The following is a 20,321-nucleotide window of genomic DNA, read 5'->3' as shown; positions in this document are numbered from 1 at the left end:
AAAGGCCCTGACAGCCAGAGAGGCAGATTTCAGTGCTCTATTTGCCGTGTGGGGAGGACCAGCAGTGAGGGAGAGCTGGTACGATCGCAGACCCAAGCATGGGGGGAGTGGGGCAGAGGTGCGACTTCAGGCAGCCCCTTCCATTGGGCAGTCTTTGGAATGTTGCCAGGCATGCTCAATGGTGGCTCTGCCCCTACTACAAAAGATGAAGCTTTCGGCAGCAGGTTCCCTCTTACATAACTGTATGAATCGGTCGCTTTGCAAACTTTTTTTCACTGATTCTTAAATTGGACCCAGTTCTCTCTTTCTCCCTCCTCCCTGCCCCATCCCTCCTTCCCAATGACTTTGTTTCTTGCTTCTGGCCTGCAGTATACTTAGCTAGGAAGGGTGCCCTACTTTTCTCTTTTCACCATTCTTTTGCCGAGCCGTCCTCGGTGCGTTCTGGTAGTCCTATGAATTCCTAGAGGACTTTTATGCTCCCACACTTCGCTTAACTCTCCGCATGCTGCTCTAATGAGCAGCCCCCTCAAAACTTGTCAGTCAGGGAGATGCTAGAAGCACATTAGGTACCAGAATTACTGAAAGTGCACAGCTTGAAGCAACTTTTCATCAAACCTAGCTACACTTTTTTTTTGTAGGGAAATATAGTATTCTATGGCCTAAATTGCTGCTTTATAAAAGAATTAGAGACCGCACACTGGGGACTTTTCCAAAGGTTTACTTGATTTCTAGAATGCTCTATGACTAGTCAAGTGACTCAGTTTGCAGTAGATAAGAACATAAGCTTTGCCTCTGCCGGGCCAGACCAGGGGTCCATTGTGCCCAGCAGTCCGCCCCCGCGGCGGCCCCCCAGGTCCATGACCTGTAAGTGACCTAAACCTTTTATTCCCTAATCATTTAATATCCTGTATAGTAACCCTCTATCTATACCCTTCAATCCCCTTCTCCTTCAGGAAATCATCCAATCCCTTTTTGAAACCCAGTATCGTACTCTGTCCTATCACCTCTTCTGGAAGCGCATTCCAGGTGTCTACCACCCTTTGAGTGAAGAAGAACTTCCTAGCATTTGTTCTGAATCTGTCTCCTTTCAATTTTTCTGAATGCCCCCTCTTGTTTTTGATGTCCCCGCTAGCCTGAAGAATCTGTCCCTCTCCACCTTCTCTATGCCTTTCATGATCTTATAAGTCTCTATCATGTCCCCTCTAAGTCTCCGCTTTTCCAGGGAAAAGAGCCCCAGCTTCTCTAGCTTTTCAGCATATGAAAGGTTTTCCATGCTTTTTATCATCCCTGTTGCTCTTCTCTGGACCCACTCGAGTATCGCCATATCCTTCTTAAGGTACGGCGACCAGTACTCCAGATGCGGGCGCACCATCGCCCGATACAGTTGCAGGATAACTTCCTTCGTTCTGGTCGTGATACTTTTTTTGATAATGCCCAACATTCTGTTCACCTTCTTTGAGGCCGCTGCGCATTGTGCCGCTGGCTTACAGCACTGTTTCTCAACTTTCTTAAGCCAAGTACAGTAAAACCTTGGATTGCAAGTAACTTGGATTGCAAATGTTTTGCAAGACAAGCAAAACATATGATTAAATTTTAACTTGATATACAAGCAATGTCTTGCAATACGAGTACATACAGTATGCACACATCACAACTGAGCCGATGGTTCTTCTCTCTCTGACACTGCAAGAGTGTAGTGACTGTTCTAAACGAGTACATATGGTATACACGTGTCACATCGTCACAACTGAGCCGATGGTTCTTCTCTCTGTGACGCTGCGGGAGTGGAGTGACTGTTCTAAACGTGCGAGGTCTTACAATACGAGTACATACAGTATACACACGTCACATCATCACAACTGAGCCGATGGTTCTCTCTCTGACGCTGCAGGAGTGTAGTGACTGTTCTAAATGAGTGAGGTCTTGCAATACAAGTACATATAGTATTTTGTATTAATGTTTTTGGGTTGTGGAACAAATCGTCTGAGTTTCCATTATTTCCTATGGGGAAATTCATTTTGATATGAGTGCTTTGGATTACAAGCATGCTTCCGGAACGAATTATGCTCGCAAACCAAGATTTTACTGTACTTCCTAAGTTGAACAAATTGCAACCAATTTCTGATCAGTTTTGGCAGATGCATATTCCAAAAACCTTTGTTGTCTGGCCATTATGTTGGTCCCAGAATCTAGTTTCTGCTTTCTTCTGTCTTCTCTTAACTCTTTTACCAGGGTATCCTGTCCATTTTGCATTTCTTTTTTTTCTCCATCATTCACCTCCATATCTTTCCCCACGCCCAGCATCTCCTCTCTCTGTGTGTTTCTCTCTTCCCTAACCAACAAGGAAGCAAGGGATATAATACCAATTCAATTACAATAAACACCCACAATAAATAAACCACTCAGAATGAAAGTAAAAGCCTGAGGATAATGGAGAGCAAATTTATGCCCTACCAACCTCCAACCACATCATCGGCATAAAAACAACTTTCGTTCAATGGTGTATCACAATGCCAAGTGCCAGAATCAATTGGCAGTGCGATTCAATTCTGATTTCTCGCTGCACACATGTGAATAAAAGTTTAGAACAAACTTTAAATATTCTTATTTTTGATAAAGCAACGATTATCCATTCAGTCAGCCAAAAATGTATGGGTAAATCTAGTCAACGTTTCACGGCTCTTCCGCCACTTCCTCAGGACTCAAAAGGCTTCAGCTGCATGACACAAATTGTAAGATAACTGGTGAAGCCTTTCCTGATAATTCCTATTATTCTATTTGCTTCCTCAGCATTCATTGAGCTGAGAGTTTCAACATATCCTCAGCGATGACACCTAGAACCTTTTCCTGGGTAGTGACTCCTAACATGGAACCCTGCAACAGTTGGGGGTTCTTCTTGCCCATATGTATCACTTTGCCATTTTGATGTCCAGTCTCACAAGGTCCTCTTGCAATTTTTCACAATCCTCTTGCGATTTAACAACTTTAAGCAACTTTGTGTCATCAGCAAATGGAATTATCTCACTAGAAATCAAAATAGAAACATGACGGCAGATAAAGGCCAAATGGTCCATCCAGTCTGCCCATCCACAGTAACCATTATCTCTTCCTCTCTCTGAGATATCCCACGTGCCTGTCCCAGACCCTCTTGAATTCAGACACAGTGTCTGTTTCCACCACTTCTTCCAGGAGACTGTTCCACGCATCTACCACCCTTTCCGTAAAAAAGTATTTCCTCAGATTACTCCGGAGCCTATCGCCTCTTGACTTCATCCTATGCCCTCTCATTGCAGAGTTTCCTTTCAAATGAAAGAGATTCGACTCATGCGCATTTATATTACATAGGTATTTAAACGTCTCTATCATATTTCCCCTCTCCTGCCTTTCCTCCAAAGTATACAGATTGAGATCAGTAAGTCTGTCCCCAAAGTCTGTTCAAGTGTAACAGAGACCTGAAAGCTCTTGTAGGGGAGCCAACCAGCTCCATTCTTCTCAGGGGTGGCTGATCTAGTCCTGCTGTTCCCCCCTGTCACATTAACGGACTTGTAGCTCCAATGGCTCCTGAGAAGCTCAGGAACGGCAAACCCATATGCCTCAAGAGGTTGAGATCTCTTCTGACTTATTGGAACCAGCTGGTAACCACCACAGGCCTTATTCGTGCTGCAGCTATACTGACATCAGCAGAGTACTGGCATATTTCCCAGGGCTGAGTGTAGGATAATTGGGCCTGGATGTCTATTCCTTCAGTCTTTAAGCAGATGATACTGCATGGGTATAGCTTTGAGGTAATGTGCTTTGTGTTTTGTAAAGAAATAGAACTATACAAGAGCTTAGATCCCAGCTTTAAGGCTTGTTTTCCCATAGACACAGAAAGATGAAAATTTTCTTCATAAATCAGTTCCCGTACTCTTTAAGGAAGCCAGAAATAGGACAGATGATAGACAATGTGAATAATCAAGACCTAGAACTAGATGAGTTATTACTGATAATGCGCAATTTAAATCTAATCAAGTGCTCCTGCAAATCTCCAGTGTCTGGGACATTAGCCAAATCGGACTCCATCCTGAGAATATGGATTTGTTACTTTGGAAACCACAGTAGCAGTAATCTTCTGAAATGTAAAAGTAATTCAGCATTATTTAATTATCTGGATATTGGTACTTCCATTGCCACAAAATCTTGGCCGCTGACGTGTGAATGCCATAAAACAGTTGGTGATGGGTAATTTGTAAAAGTGCATCTTTCTGTGCCGTATAAATAATCTGTATTCTCGTTTCCAAGTTCCAAAAGATTTTAAATGCATAAAAGAATGCTCTTCAGCCTCCCAGCAAAACTAACAGGCCTGATTTTCAGCCGTACGGCAATCAGCAGTTCTTATCTAGGTAGAACAAATAGCAAACAATGATGAAGCCAGCGGCACAATGTGCCGCGGCCTCAAAGAAGGCTAACAGAATGTTGGGCATTATCAAAAAAGGTATCACTACCAGAACGAAGGAAGTTATCCTGCCGCTGTATAGAGCGATGGTGCGCCCGCATCTGGAGTACTGCGTCCAATACTGGTCGCCGCACCTTAAGAGGGATATGGTGATGCTCGAGAGGGTCCAGAGAAGAGCAACAAAAATGATCAAGGGCATGGAAAACCTTGCATATACCGAAAGGCTGGAGAAGCTGGGGCTCTTTACCCTGGAAAAGCGGAGACTTAGAGGGGACATGATAGAGACCTATAAAATCATGAAAGGTATAGAGAAGGTGGAGAGGGACAGATTCTTCAGGATAGCGGGGACATCAAAAAAAGAGGGCATTCGGAAAAACTGAAAGGAGACAGATTCAAGACGCATGCTAGGAAGTTCTTCAGTCAGAGGGTGGTGGACACCTGGAATGCGCTTCCAGGAGAGGTGAAAGGACAGAGTACAATATTGGGCTTCAAAAAGGGATTGGATGACTTCCTGAAGGAGAAAGGGATTACAGGTTATGGATAGAGGGGTACTATACAGGATACATCAGGATTAGGGCATAAGCAATTCAGGTTGTGGGAACTGAGCGGGCTGCTGGGTACGATGGACCCCTGATCTGACCCAGCAGAGGCAATACTTATGTTCTTATGTTCTTCTATGTGATCCTGTCTAACCCCCAAATAAATATCTGGAATAGCTGCTTTTGCACCCGTGGTGGTATTGGAAGGCGCCAGTGACCTGGTTTGGGTTAGCTTTGTCCCCATAATCTAGTTACCAGTAGTTGATCTCTGTGTTCTTTTTTTGCTTGCAGTGTAAAACTCTCTCCAGCGTCTGTGACCACATTATTTCTCTCTCATCTGACCCCTTGGTGTCCCAGTCTGCTCATCTTGAAGTGACTCAGCTGACCAATGTCAAGCCAAGCGAAGGGCTGGTAAGATGTTTGCATGTGTTCACAGGAGTCATTAACAAGAAGACAGCTTGTTACTTTAGGAAAATGAGATAGGCTAGGACAGGGGTGCCCACACTTTTTGGGCTTGCGAGCTACTTTTTAAATGACCAAGTCAAAATGATCTACCAACAATAAAATAAAAAAAAAACACACAAAGCACACTGTATGCATAGAAAATGTTAATCATCATTCCTATTCCAGGGTTTTTCAAAGAGGTCAAAGCAGATGACTCTAAGCACTATCACCTCAGTAACAACCATACAAAAATAGACAAATATACCCCCTCCCTTTTTACTAAACCACGATAGCAGTTTTTAGCGCAGGGAGCTGCGCTGAATGCCCAGTGCTGCTCTTGACACTCATAGGCTCCCTGTGCTAAAAACCTCTATTGCGGTTTAGTAAAAGGGGACCTTAGTGTAAAATATAGACAGCAGATATAAATTCAGACACATTTTGATCACTAAATTTAAAATAAAATCATTTTCCCTACCTTGTCTGGTGATTTCATGAGTCTCTGGTTGCATTTTCTTCTTCTGACTGTGCATACAATCTTTCTTCCCTTCTTTTAGCCTGTATGCTGCTTCTCCTCCAGACCTCATTCCTTCCCCCCAACTTTTCCTTCCTCTTCCCTGCCCTTTCTTTCTCTCTGCCTCCCTTTCATTTTTTTCTGTTTCTCTTCTTTCCTTCTGTATCCCTGCCTGCCCTTTTTCTTTCTTTCTCCCTGCCCTCCCCCAAGCCACTGCCACTGCCATTACCATCGGGGACCAGGACCCAAACACCACCAATAACAGGCCCCAAGCTCTCCCTGCTTCGGCCAACCAGCATTCCTCTCCCCGACGTCAATTCTGCCGTCGGGAAGAGGAAGGCTGATCAGCCCAAGATCGTGATCAACCTATTGGGGGAAATGCTGCCGGGTCCTGCCTTCGCGGAAACAGAAAGTAGGCAGGACCCGGCAGGAACACGAACAAATGCTTCACTAACCTGTCTCCCGCATTAGCCTGTAGCGAACACTTGCTTCAGGGCTCTCAACATGTGCGTGCCAGCTTCCCTTCTCCCCCCCCCCTCCCCGGACATAACTTCCGGTTTCGGAGGGAAGAAAAGAGAAGCCGGCACGCACACGTTAGAGCCCGGAGCATAAGTTCGCTAGGGGCTGAAATCTCCAAGCCGTTTTTTTTTGTTTTTGTTTTAATGTTCAGCAGCGGCAGCGGACCGCCCAGCTAAAAGGCCCTAGGGAGAACACTGGAGAGGAAGGCTGATCGGCCCGTAGATCAGGACGGCAACACGAGTGCGATCGACTCGAGTTGCCTTCCTGAGCTACTGGTCGATCGCGATCGACGCGTTGGGCACCCCTAGGCTAGGATGTAAGCGTGATCTTTCCGACTGAGGAAGAAAAAAGTATGTTGAAAATCTGACTTTCCCCTAAGGCTCTGTTTTTCTAGGCAGAGTTAAATGGTAAAAAGCCAAAGTCTGACTCTATTGTTAATAGATTCAAAGCCAGGTCATACACGTGCACTTGCCGCGGGTCCTGGACTAAGGATGCCCCCCCCCCCCCTTCATAAAGGGTCTCTGAAAGGTCATGAAATAGTTGTGAAACTGGGTATGGTTTGAACCACTGACCCTCCCAGGAGGGAATGGTTTTTACGTCATTAGAAGTGAAAGCTGCATTCTAAGGCTGAGGTTTGTCTTTCACAATGCCAGGAAAGATATTTCGAATCACTGAAGGAATATTCAGATCAGTCCTGCGTGTAATGGTTTGCACGCCTCGCAATATTGTCCCCCTCCCCGCAGGATCTCAATTTCACCATCCCGTCCCTGCGAGTTTTGTCGCTGTCCCTGCCCCATTCCTGTAAGCTGTGCCTTAAGCACACAAGCCTCGAACACTTATGATTTTAAAGTGTTTGAGGCTCGTGCAGATGAGGACGGAGCTTAGGCATGGGTGGAATGAGGCATTATGACATCACAATCTGAGCTCTAGAATGTTGCTACTTCTGATTTTAAAGTGTTTGAGGCTTGTGCAGATGAGAACGGAGCTTAGGCATTGGTGGAATGAGGCATTATGACATCACAATCTGAGCTCTAGAATGTTGCTGCTTATGATTTTAAAGTGTTTGAGGCTTGTGCAGATGAGGACGGAGCTTAGGCATGGGTGGAATGAGGCATTATGACATCACAATCTGAGCTCTAGAATGTTGCTACTTATAATTCTAAAGCAGTGTTCTTCAACCTTTTTACACCTATGGACCGGCGGAAAAAAAAAATTATTTTGTGGACCGGCAAATTACTAGGACTGAAATTTAAAAACCTCATTTCCGCGAGCTCGGTCCTCGCAAACCATCTGATCCCATCCGCACAAGCCTCAGTTATGATTTTATACTGAATGTATTTTATTAAAGTATAAAAAGAAACAATATTCTCTACAATTGTCATTTTATAAATACAAATAATACAGAGCAAGGATCAACAAAACCCCCGTCTCCCCTCCCCTTCACATATATTCCCTCTACTATCAAGAAAACTGAATAAGCCAAATTATTACAGAATGCTACACAGAAATATCATGCTAACAGAATACCGCAGTCACACATAGCAGGAATAGGGTTAGGGACGTTCAACTAGGGCAACTGCCCCCCTGGTCAGAGAGAGCCCTAAGCCACTGCCTGGACTTTGCAGTCCCCAGTTATGTCTAATACCAGCTCTAGCAGGATATATATTTCAAATCTGATATATTCTAATCACAAAATAGAAATAAAATTATTTGTTTCTACCTTTTGTTGTCTCTGGTTTCTGCTTTCATCTTCTTTTCACTCTCTTCCTTCCAGCAACTGCCCTCTCTGTCTCTTCAATCCAGCATCTGCCCCTTCCACCTACTATCTGACCTCTCCCCCCTTCCATATGGTATTTGTCTTCTTTCTATGCCCCTCTCCCCTTTCCATCCAGCCTATGCCCCTCTCTCCTTTTTACACGATTCATTCCAGCTTCACTGCTCTCTTCATTTTTATCTCTCCTACACCAAATCTAGCATCTTTGTCTCTTCAATTTCTCTGCTGACCCCCATACCATCTCATTCCTGTCTCTCCCCTTCCTCTCCTCTAATCCCCCTGCCAGCTGTTTCCTTCCTTTTTTCTTCTCCCTTCCCTCCTCCCCCTGTCCAGCAGTAACTTTCTTCCCTTTCCTTTCCCTCCTCCCCTCCCAGCAGCATCTTTCCTTCTCCCTCCCTCCAGGTCCAGTAGCAGCTAGCTGTCCCTTTTTTCCCCTTGCCCAGCAGCTTCCCAGACTCCTTTCCCTCCTCCCCTCCCAGCAGCATCTCTCATTATCCCTCTCCAGGTCCAGTAGCAGCTGTCTCTTTTCCCATTACTCAGCAGCTTCCCAGACTCCTTTCCCTCCTTTCCTCCCAGCAGCATCTCTCCTTATCCCAATCCAGGTCCAGTAGCAGCTGTCCCTTTTGCCCCTTGCCCAGCAGCTTCCCAGACTCCTTTCCCTCCTCCCCTCCCAGCAGCATCTCTCCTTCTCCCTCTCCAGGTCCAGTAGCATCTGTCCCTTTTTTTTTCACCATGCCCAGCAGTTTTCTCCCCTCCCAGCAACTCTCCTTACTTGCCAGCGCTGTGATTCAGTAAGGCAGCCTCGAGTCCTTTGTTGGGTCGCACCACCTCTGAGGAAAGCGGAAGTTGCATCATCAGAGGCGGCCCGACTCAGCAAAAGCTCCAAGGCTTCCTTCCTGAATCGCTGCGCTTGTAAGTAAGGAGAGTCGCTGGGAGGGGAGAAAGCACACTGTCTGAGGCTCCCCATTATCTCTCCGGCCCTGCACGAACTACAGCTCCTCGATCTTGCCGGTCCTGCTCGGACCGGCAGGAAATTGAAGATGTTGATCTCGCCAGTCCTGCGTGGACCGGCAGGAATTTTCTGCAGACCGGCACCGGTCCGCGGACCAGCGGTTGAACTGTGTTCTAAAGTGTTTGAAGCTTGTGCAGATGAGAACGGAGCCTAGGCATTGGTGGAATGAGGCATTATGACATCACAATCTGAGCTCTAGAATGTTGCTACTAATGATTTCAAAGTGTTTGAGCTTGTGCAGATGAGGAAAGGGTTTGCAGGAAAGGAACTCGCCAGGATGGGATGAGAAAATGAGTTCCCACGGAGACGGGGGAAAATTTGTCCCCATGCCATTCTGTATTGCAGTGTCTCTGTGATTAAATATCTTGAAAAAGTCATCTTCATAATCAAACATTCCCTTTTTTTTGGGGGGGTCCTTATCTACAACATTATTGTGTTAATAATAATAATAATTTTATTTCTTATATACCGCTATACCCTAAGTTCGAAGCGGTTTACAATGAAAGTTGTGTCTAGAGAGAGTACAGTGTTAACAGTAGAATACAGGATAATACAAAGTGAGCAGGTACTGGGGTGATTACAATAAGGTACAAGATATTAACAAGAAAACAGTTACAGGATGTTTAAATTAAAATACAGGAAGTTATAGGATGATACAATATGAACAGTTACAAGAGATCAATGCTGTTTACAGCTAGATATATATAATGTGCGTAAGAGAGGTGTACAGCATTAAGCGTTGGGGGAAGGGAAAAGGAAGGGGGAGGACTTTCGAGGAGGATTATAACTGGTAGGGGGGAGTTTAGGTGGTGTTGAAGAGGCGGGTTTTCAGAGATTTTCTGAAGTCCGCAAATGATGTGGCTTCGAGTATTGGTTTTGCTAGCCATGTGTTCAGTTGGGCTGCCTGGAAAGAGAGCATTCTGTTTACTGTCTGGCAACAAGACAAATTAAGTTTAAAATCAGAATCCCTTCCGCTGCTCTGACTGAGACATTTCTAGCGTGATTAAAGCTGAAACTGTCTGATCTTTGCATGAAGCACATGGAAGTTTCCGGTTGTTTTGCTGATTAAACCGAATGACCATTTCATGCATATTATATGGGTTGTTTCTCGGCCTATTTTGTAAGACAGGTCCCTGCAGGGGAATTTTATTGATGCTTGGATATATTAGCATATTAGCTGTGCTTTCCTTATTTTACTTAGTGTTTTCCCAGCTTGGATTAAGGCTACCCTGGTGCAGCACTAAGGCAGATACTCAGTGCATTTTGCTATCAAAAAAGATCCCGGTATTCAAATATAAGACCATTCATCAAGAGTGGGGCGATCAATGATGGATCCACCCCACAGTAGCCAAGCCCCCTGAAACCAGCCAAGAATCCATGAAACGTAGAACTTGAGCTCTTTTATTAATATTTGGGGACCATGGGTTATTTTTATAATGCAATGGAAAAGGTGCTGCCTCCCAGTGCCTTGACAAAAAAAGCCCTGCTGATAGTCCGCCTAAAGAGGCAAGTCTATAACCAGTGGCGTAGCGAGGAGAGAGGCACCCGGGGCGGTGGTGCCCCTCCCCCACCCCCACACGCTCCTTCACCGCCCCCTCCTGCCGTGCGCATGCCACTTCCCTTCCCCCCCGTATCTCTGTAACGTTCCTGGTGCAAGCAGCAACCCCCAGGCTGCTGTCACGGCAGCGTTGGCTCTTCCTCTGATGTCACTTCCTAGATGCAGATCCAGGAAGTGATGTCAGAGGAAGAGCCGATGCTGTCAGGAGAGCAGGTTGGAGGATGCTGAAACCATTTGACTTGCATTTGCATGCTATTTGCTCTAATCTTTGGCGCGCCATGTTGTCTCCCGTGCTAGAGCCCTCTGAGCATTCTGCGCTCACTAACGCGGGCGCTAATCTAGTGCTAATTGCCACCAGTGCCCACATTTGGCCTTATAAGGGCAGTTGCGCACATACCTGCAAATCGTTGCCAATTGTGGCCAATTATTAGCTGCTAATTGGCATTAACCAATCAATTGGTGCTAATTAGTACTACCATAAGAACATAAGCAATGCCTCCGCTGGGTCAGACCCGAGGTCCATCGTGCCCAGCAGTCCGCTCACGTGGCGGCCCAACACGTCCAGGACCTGTGCAGTAATCCTCTATCTACACCCTTCTATCCCCCTTTCCAGCAGGAAATTGTCCAATCCTTTCTTGAACCCCAGTATCGTACTCTGCCCTATTACGTCCTCTGGAAGCGCATTCCAGTTCTCCACCATACGTTGGGTAAAGAAGAACATCCTAGGATTTGTTTTGAATCTGTCCCCTTTCAACTTTTCCGAATGCCCTCTTGTTCTTTTATTTTTCGAAAGTTTGAAGAATCTGTCCCTCTCCACTCTCTCTATGCCCTTCATAATCTTGTAAGTCTCTATCATGTCTCCTCTAAGTCTCCTCTTCTCCAGGGAAAAGAGCCCCAGTTTCTCCAATCTTTCTCTATCTCTCTCTTTCTTTCTCTCTCTCTCCCTTTCTCTATTTCTCTCTGTCTCCCTTTCTCTCTATCTCTCTCTCTCTATTTCTCTCTGTTTCCCTTTATTTCTCTCTTTCTGCCCCTCTCTACTCTCTCTATGCCCTTCATGATCTTGTAAGTCTCTATCATATCCCCTCTAAGTCTCCTCTTCTCCAGGGAAAAGAGTCCCAGTTTCTCCAATCTCTCAGCGTATGAAAGGTTCTCCATACCTTTTATCAGACGTGTTGCTCTCCTAAAAGGTATGAAGAACCTTTCATACTAATTTTCAATTACATATGCAGCCACCGTTAGTTGAGATTGTACAAATTGAGTGTGCAAAATCCAAAGCACACTATTGCAAGGAGGGCACGGATCCAGGAGTGACATGGGTGGGTTACGGGCGTGCCTAGCCTATGCTCAGGTAATAGAATTCTAATAGGCACCTGACAGAAGTTAGACGCAAGCTTTACACCAGCCTTTGGTTTAGGGCTTGCGCCTAATTTAGGAGCATAACTGCAGCCTTACATTCTTATTCTATAATGACATTGTGTGAATTGCCATTATAGAATTTGCATTCATCATCCATTGTCTTGGAGCTTAATGTTAGGCAACCTGTACAGAATTAAACCCCTATAAGGGTAATTCTATAAATTGGCACCTCAGTCTAGGCATCCAAATGCTACGCATTTAGTGCTAATTCTATAACGCCAAGGTTGGCATTGCTGCACCCATGTGTAGGCACTTCCATGTTAGTGGCCTGTGTAATTTGGCATGCCTAAGTGCACCATGTAAACATAAGAATAGCCTCACTGGATCAAGCCCAGTAGCCCGTTCTCACGTTGGCCAATCCAGGTCACTCGTACCTGGCCAAAACTCAAGGGGGTAGCAACATTCCGTACGGAATCCAAAGAATAGCAAGATTCCAGAATCCCAGAGAGCAACAAGATTCTAGAACTCCAAAGAGTAGCAACATTCCATACAGAATCCATAGAATAACAAGATTCCAGAATCCCAAAGATTCTGGAACCCCAAGGAGTAGCAACATTCCATACAGAATCCAAAGAATGGCAAGATTCCGGAATCCCAGAGAGCAACAAGATTCTAGAACTCCAAATATTAGCAACATTCCATGCTACCAATCCAGGGCAAGCAGTGGCTTCCCCTGTGTCTTTCTCAATAAGTGAAGTGCGTTGTTGATAGTATGCGCTTACCTGGGAGACACACCCATGGCCTATCCATGCTCCGCCTATCTGTATATCCCTCCCCCTATGCAGTTAGGAGCTATGGTACTTAGGCACTGTCTTACAGAATAGCGCCTAGTACTCATAGGCATCTGTCAATTTCATGGCTCTTTTGACCTTCATAAGTGGTGCCGACCTTCAGGTTAGATTCAGCATAGACAATAGTAAATCAAAGCGTATATAACAATCGTTAAGCATATGCGTTTTAATGAAAGGGAAAAGGGACTTCAGAGAATCATCCTGCACAAACCAAACCTTTTTGCCTTTCAGTGCTAGGAACCCTCGGTTCAAATCTTGTTCATTGGTGCCAAAGAAACCTTTCTTTTTTTTATTTTGCTTAACTCATTACTCATATTTATCCTCATACCGATCACATATTAGTGGAGCTTCAATACTGAATTTAACTTTTCAATCGAAAATACCAGTTTACAAAATTAATTGAAAAATTGCTTTTACAAACACATAGCGTGGGTTTTAGCGCCGGCGACAACTGCTCTGACGCTCACAGAATTCCTATGCCGGCGCTAAAACCTGTACTATGCGTTCATAAAGGAGGGGAATAGCGTTGAGCACGTACCGAGGCTTTAAGCGGCCAAGACAAACAAGCAATGTTTTATTTTATTTTTCAGATATGTGTTGACGCTAGTGTTAACCCCGATGAAGCCTTGGTACATGCTGAGCATTATACGATTCAAATTTTACATCGGGAATTCTGAGCCAAAAGGATTGATAGAAAAATGAAACAATAGCGTGTAATTGTGGACCACCAGTGCCTAAAGGTCAGAATTGGGATAGTGAAATATCGAAACACATCTGTGGCCAATGCTGTGATTTCCTGTCAAGGAGCGCTCAAGCTTTATTCTGCTCGGCGGCCATTTTGTGTTTCCATAAATTAGCTTATTTATTTAAAAAATTTCTATACCGTTTAAAACTAAACGGTTTACTTAATTTGTATGCATAATTTTTGTAAAAACATGATAAAACAGACACACAATCAATCATCAGAATTCATATCTACAAACTAATCCCATAGCTTATATAATGAGAATCACAAATAATTCATCAACTGTGGAGAGAGGACAATTATTGGCTAAAAGGCATCTACAAATAATTACATCTTGAATAATTTTGTAAACATGCCCTTTTCACTACAGTTTCATATTTGGCCTACAAGGGAGTTCCATATTTTGCCAGTCTCAACAAGCCTTGGGTTAACATTCGTCTTCAGTAGAGCTAAATTCTCAGAACGTAGGGTATCCATTTGGTGTATAGTTAAGTATATTATTTTTAAACAATTTTGGTATGTTACCATACAACACTTGATGGCAAATCATTACTGATTTATATTAGTTTAACCAAGGGGTTTTATTCACAGTCATCAGACAGCCACTGATTTCAAAACCATAAAATATTTCTATGAGGGATGGCAATATTCAGCTTGCAGCGGTCAGCAGTTTTTAAGCCACTGTCAGCCGAGGGCTGAATTAAGTCTGGATATACCAAGCTTGACCATGTCCAGGCACCAGCATTGAATCTATGAGTCAATGTACTCGCCCAGAAAGTATGTGGGTACCGCCAATGTTCAGTGCCATACCTGCCTACCCAAACAGGCAACGTTAAGACAGCCTGTCGCACCGTCCAACTTGTCCAGTAAAGTACGTGAACACTGGATCTGAACATTACTGGTGCCCGCATCTCTTCCAGCTCCGCCTCGACACTGCCCCTGGGCCGCCCCGTTTCTGCCCGAACAGAGACATGGCAGTTGCTGCCCTTATTCAGCAGCTCTGAGCTGAGCCGGATGTAACCAGGCAGGAATCTTCTTCTGCCTGGTTAAATCGCGGAATGTCGACCTCTTGATATTTGGGTTATTTCCGAAGTGGGCTTATTCTTTCTTGCATAGCGTTTGTTTGTTAATTATCATGCAGATTATCCAAACCATGGCAAATATTTTCCAATAATTTGTTTTGCCTAGGGCATGTACATTAAGTCGACCTACGATGGACTCCATGTCATTACAGGAACCACAGAAAATGTAAGTTTACCATGTTACTATGTATGTATTTTATTCCATTCATATTTGCACCTCATGTTTGAAGTACAGGCAGTCCCCGAGTTACAGACTCCCGACTTAAGTATGACTCGTACTTAAGAACACGGGTGCGGCTTTGTTTGATTTCACCGAGCAGTATTTCCAGTGGTGTAGACTCCTACATTTCTCCTGTAGTAGATTCAGGAATGATGCCTGGCCACATTAAGAACAGTGTGTGGTTGTGCATGCTGTAACATTGGTGGAGACAGCTGGCCCTTTTGTCAGCTGAGAGGAATCTTCAAATCTGCAAGTTCTGAGTTACATACAAATCCGACTTAAGAACAGCTTTAAAAACGTAACTTGTTCTTAACCTGGGGACTGCCTGTACTGAAAAGGGAGAAGTGAACCCAGCATCTACTGGTCAGTGTTTCACAATGCCATATTACCTTTTTTGCAGGTATTTTCTCCTCTCTTCTCTGCTTCTGTACAATTCCCTCAAGCATCTGGGCGTAGCTGTGCTCTGAACAATGTCACAAATTGTTTCGCATAAATTAGATCTGATCAGTGCAATGCCCTGATCACTGACATTGTCTACAGTCACTCTCGTGTGGTCTTCAGGGAATCCACAGTCTTTTAAAAAAAAATCAATTTCAGCAAATTAAGTTTTCTGAAGAGTCTCAATTAAGGGCTGAATGTATTTGGATTTTTCCTATAAACATAGGGGAGAGTGTGATGCAGTGGTTAAAGCTACAGCCTCAGCACCTTGAGGTTGTGGGTTCAAGCCCGTGCTGCTCCTTGTGAGCCTGGGCAAGTCACTTAATCCCCCATTGCCCACTGGGACAGACAGGGAAAAATGCTTGAGCACCTGAATTAATTTGTGTAAACTTTTTAAGGACACGGTCATCGCGGTGCAAAATCTATATATACCACATATCAACAAGGGATCCAAGAGGAAAAAGAACAGAGAACCGGCGTGGCTCATTGTAGAGGTTAAGGAAGCGATCAGAGTCAAGAAAACTTTGGTTAAGGAATGGAAAAGGTCAAAAATGGACAAAAATTGGAATAAACACAAACAACATCAACGCAGATGCCATAAGGTGGTAAAAGAGGCCAAAAGAGACTACGAGGAAAAAATAGCCAAGGAGGCAAAAAACTTCAAGCCGTTCTTTCAATATATTAAGGGGAAGTGACCAGCAAAGGAAGCGGTAGGACCATTGGATGACCGTGGAATGAAGGAAGTGCTAAAGGAGGACAAAGCAGTCGCTGACAAAATGAACATATTTTTTACATCTGTATTTACCGAAGAGGATATACACAGCATACCGGAACTCATCAGGCTATATGCGGGAAACTGACAGGGTTGACGGTCAGTCTAGAAGAGTTTTGCAGGTAGATAGATAGGCTTAAGAGCGATGAATCCCCGGGACCGGATAGCATCCATTCGAGGGTCATTAAGGAACTGAAAGGGACTATAGATGAACTGCTTCAACTAGTAGCCAATCTGTCAATCAAATCGAGAAAGATTCCAGAGGCCTGGAAAGTGGCGAATGTTACGTCGACCTTCAAAAAAGGTTCGAGGAGGGACCCAGGAAACTACAGACTGGTGAGTCTGACCTTGGTACCGGGAAAGATGGTAGAGGCGCTGATATATGACCGCATCATTGATCACCTTGACAGACACGGGCTGATGAGGACCAGCCAGCATGGTTTCAGCAAAGGCAGATCTTGTTTGACAAACCTGCTGCACTTCTTCGAGGGAGGCAGATAGACAAGGGCGACCTGGTCGACATTGTATATCTGGATTTTCAGAAGGCATTCGACAAGGTTCCACATGAACGACTACTTCGGAAAATTGCGAGCCATGGAGAACCTTTCATATGCCGAAAGGTTAGACAAACTGGGGCTCTTTACCCTGGAAAAGCGGAGACTGAGAGGAGACATGATACAGACTTATAAAATCATGAAAGGCATAGAGAAAGTGGAGAGGGGCAGATTCTTCAGACTAGCGGGGACAACAAAAACAAGAGGTCATTCAGAAAAACTGAGAGGGGACAGATTCAAAACGAATGCAAGGAAGTTCTTCTTCACTCAGAGGGTGGTGGACACCTGGAACACGCTTCCAAATCAGGTAATAGGACAGAGTACAATACTGGGATTCAAAATTGGACTGGATGACTTCCTGGAAGCGAAGGGGATTGCAGTGTACAGATAGAGGGTTACTCTACAGGACATTAAGCGAAAAGCGTATGAGAGTTTTAGAGTATGAGCACTATCAGGTCATAGACCTGAAGGGCCGCCACGTGAGCGGACTGCTGGGCACGATGGACCTCTGGTCTGACCCGACAGGAGCAATACTAATGTTCTTATGTTCTTAAATACTCACGTGGATTAAAAACTGGCTGGAGCATAGGAAACAGAGAGTGGGGGTAAATGGACATTGGTGCGACAAGTGAGATAATTAAATTTGCGGACGATACAAAGTTATTCAGAGTAGTGAAGACACAGGGGGATTGCGAAGATCTGCAACGTGACATAATCAGGCTCGAGAAATGGGCATCGACATGGCAGATGAGGTTCAATGTGGATAAGTGTAAAGTGATGCATTTCGGTAACAAAAATCTCATACACGAATACAGGATGTCCAGGGTGGTACTTGGAGACACCTCCCAGGAAAGGAGTTCTGATCGACAAGTCAATGACGCCGTTCACACAATGTGTGGCGGTGGCGAAAAGGGTGAACAGAATGCTAGGAATGATAAAGAAGGGGATCACGAACAGATCGGAGAAGGTTATCATGCTGCTGTACCGGACCATGGTACACCCTCACCTGGAGTACTGCATCCAGCACTGGTCGTTGTACATGAAGAAGGACATGGTACTACTCGAAAGGGTCCAGAGAAGAGCGACTAAAATGGTTAAGGGGCTGGAGGAACATAAGAACATAAGCAATGCCTCTGCTGGGTCAAACATGAGGTCCATCGTGCCCAGCAGTCCGCTCACGTGGCGGCCCAACAGGTCCAGGACCTGTGCAGTAATCCTCTATCTATCTATACCCCTCTATCCCCTTTTCCAGCAGGAAATTGTCCAATCCTTTCTTGAACCCCAGTACCGTACTCTGCCCTATTACGCTCTCTGGAAGCGCATTCCAGGTGTCCACCACACGTTGGGTAAAGAAGAACTTCCTAGCATTTGTTTTGAATCTGTCCCCTTTCAACTTTTCTGAATGCCCTCTTGTTCTTTTATTATTCGAAAGTTTGAAGAATATGTCCCTCTCTACTCTCTCTGTGCCTTTCATGATCTTGTAAGTCTCTATCATATCCCCTCTAAGTCTCCTCTTCTCCAGGGAAAAGAGACCCAGTTTCTCCAATCTCTCAGCATATGAAAGGTTTTCCATCCCCTTTATCAGACGCGTCGCTCTCCTCTGAACCCTCTCGAGTAACGCCATGTCCTCCTTAAGGTACGGCGACCAATATTGGACGCAGTACTCCAGATGTGGATGCACCATCGCCCGATACAATGGCAGGATTACTTCTTTCGTTCTGGTTGTAATACCCTTCTTGATTATGCCTAGCATTCTGTTTGCCTTCTTAGCGGCCGCTGCGCACTGTGCCGTTGGATTCATTGTCATGTCCACCATTACCCCCAAGTCCCTTTCTTGGGTACTCTCATTTAATAACATCCCTCCCGTCGTATAGTTGTACCTTGGGTTTCTGTTTCCCACATGTAATACTTTACATTTCTCAACGTTGAACTTCATCTACCATCTCGTCGCCCATTTCCCTAGTTTATTCAAGTCCCTTTGCAGTCCTCTTTAGTCCAAGCTCCACTAAATAGTTTGATGTTGACCGCAAATTTTATTATCTCACACTTCGTCCCTGTTTCTAGATCATTTATGAATATATTATATAGCAGCGGCCTGAGCCCCGAGCCCTACGGGACTCCACTAGTGGCCCTTCACTCCTATCCTCTCTTTCCTACCCGCCAACCAGTTTCTGATCCATCTATGTACGTCTTCTTCCACCCCATGGTTCTTCAGTTTCCAGAGTAGGCGTTCATGGGGCACCTTGTCAAAGGCTTTTTGGAAATCTAGATATATGATGTCTATGGGGTCTCCTTTGTCCATCCGTTTGTTAATTCCTTCGAAGAAGTGCAATAAGTTTGTTAGGCACGATCTCCCCTTGCAGAAACTATGTTGGCTGGTTATCAGAAGTTCGTTTCTTTCAAACTGTTCATCAATGTTTTCTTTTATCAGTGCTTCCACCATTTTCCCTGGAACCGAGGTCAGACTCACCGGTCTGTAGTTTCCCGGGTCACCTCTTGATCCCGTTTTAAAGATGGGCGTAACGTTGGCTATCTTCCAGTCCTCTGGGATCATGCCTGTTTTCAGGGATAGATTGCAAATTTTCTGCAGTAGTTCCGCTATCTCCTCCTTTGATTTCTTCAGAATCCTTGGATGGATTCTGTCCGGACCCGGGGATTTGTCAGTTTTTAGTTTTTCTATCTGCCTGCGTACATCTTCAAAGCTCACTTCCATGGATGTTAATCTTTCTGTTTGATTTCCATTGAAGAATTGCTAAGGTTCCGGTATGTTGGATTTGTCTTCGTTTGTAAATACAGACGAAAAGAACATGTTAAGTCTTTCTGCCACTTCTTTCTCCTCTTTCACCACTCCCTTCCTGTCTCCGTCGTCCAGCGGTCCCACCTCCTCCCTAGCCGGTTGCTTCCCTTTAACATATCAAAAGAACAGTTTGAAATTTCGTGCTTCCCTGGCTAGCCTCTCTTCATACTCTCTTTTGGCTTTTCGAACCACTCGGTGACATTCTTTTTGATACTTCCTGTGCTCTTTCCAGTTCCTCTCAGTTTTGTCCTTTTTCCATTTCCTGAATTAATTTTTCTTATTGCCTATCAGTGGAGTGCCGCAGGGATCGGTCCTGGGCCCGATCATATTCAACATCTTGACAGAAGGGCTGCGAGGTAAAATAACATTATTCGCCGATGACGCCAAACTAAGCAATGTAGTGGGCAAAAGCACAACAGACATAAATTCAATGTCCGACAACATGATGCACGACCTACTCCTACTGGAGCGCTGGTCTAGATCCTGGAAACTCAGCTTCAATGCCAAAAAATGCAAAGTCATGCACCTGGGCAGCCAAAATCCATGCAAGACTTACACCCTTAATGGCGAGATCCTAACAAGAACTGAAGCAGAACGAGACTTTAAGGGTGATCGTCAGTGAGAACATGAAGACTGCCAATCAAGTGGAGCAAGCTTCATCCAAGGCAAGGCAAATCATAGGTTGCATACGCAGGAGTTTCGTCAGCCGTAAGC

At 44.8% G+C, this 20,321-nt stretch overlaps 1 protein-coding gene across 6 annotated transcripts in view; it reads left to right on the top strand.

The window, feature by feature from the left end:
* Positions 1–20,321, top strand: part of CNKSR2 (connector enhancer of kinase suppressor of Ras 2) — a 546,461-nt gene that overhangs the window by 188,136 nt on the left and 338,004 nt on the right. For all 6 annotated transcript variants that reach the window (XM_033948517.1, XM_033948514.1, XM_033948515.1 and 3 more), the window contains exons 6-7: positions 5,266–5,385; positions 14,933–14,992. In XM_033948517.1, the coding sequence (XP_033804408.1) occupies positions 5,266–5,385; positions 14,933–14,992 (180 nt within the window). The remainder of the gene's footprint in view (positions 1–5,265; positions 5,386–14,932; positions 14,993–20,321) is intronic.

This window comes from Geotrypetes seraphini, chromosome 6 (genome assembly GCF_902459505.1).
Source record: "Geotrypetes seraphini chromosome 6, aGeoSer1.1, whole genome shotgun sequence".
Taxonomy (NCBI): domain Eukaryota; kingdom Metazoa; phylum Chordata; class Amphibia; order Gymnophiona; family Dermophiidae; genus Geotrypetes; species Geotrypetes seraphini.
The sequence above is the reverse complement of the archived record's forward strand: the minus strand, read 5'-3'. Positions and strand labels throughout refer to the sequence as shown.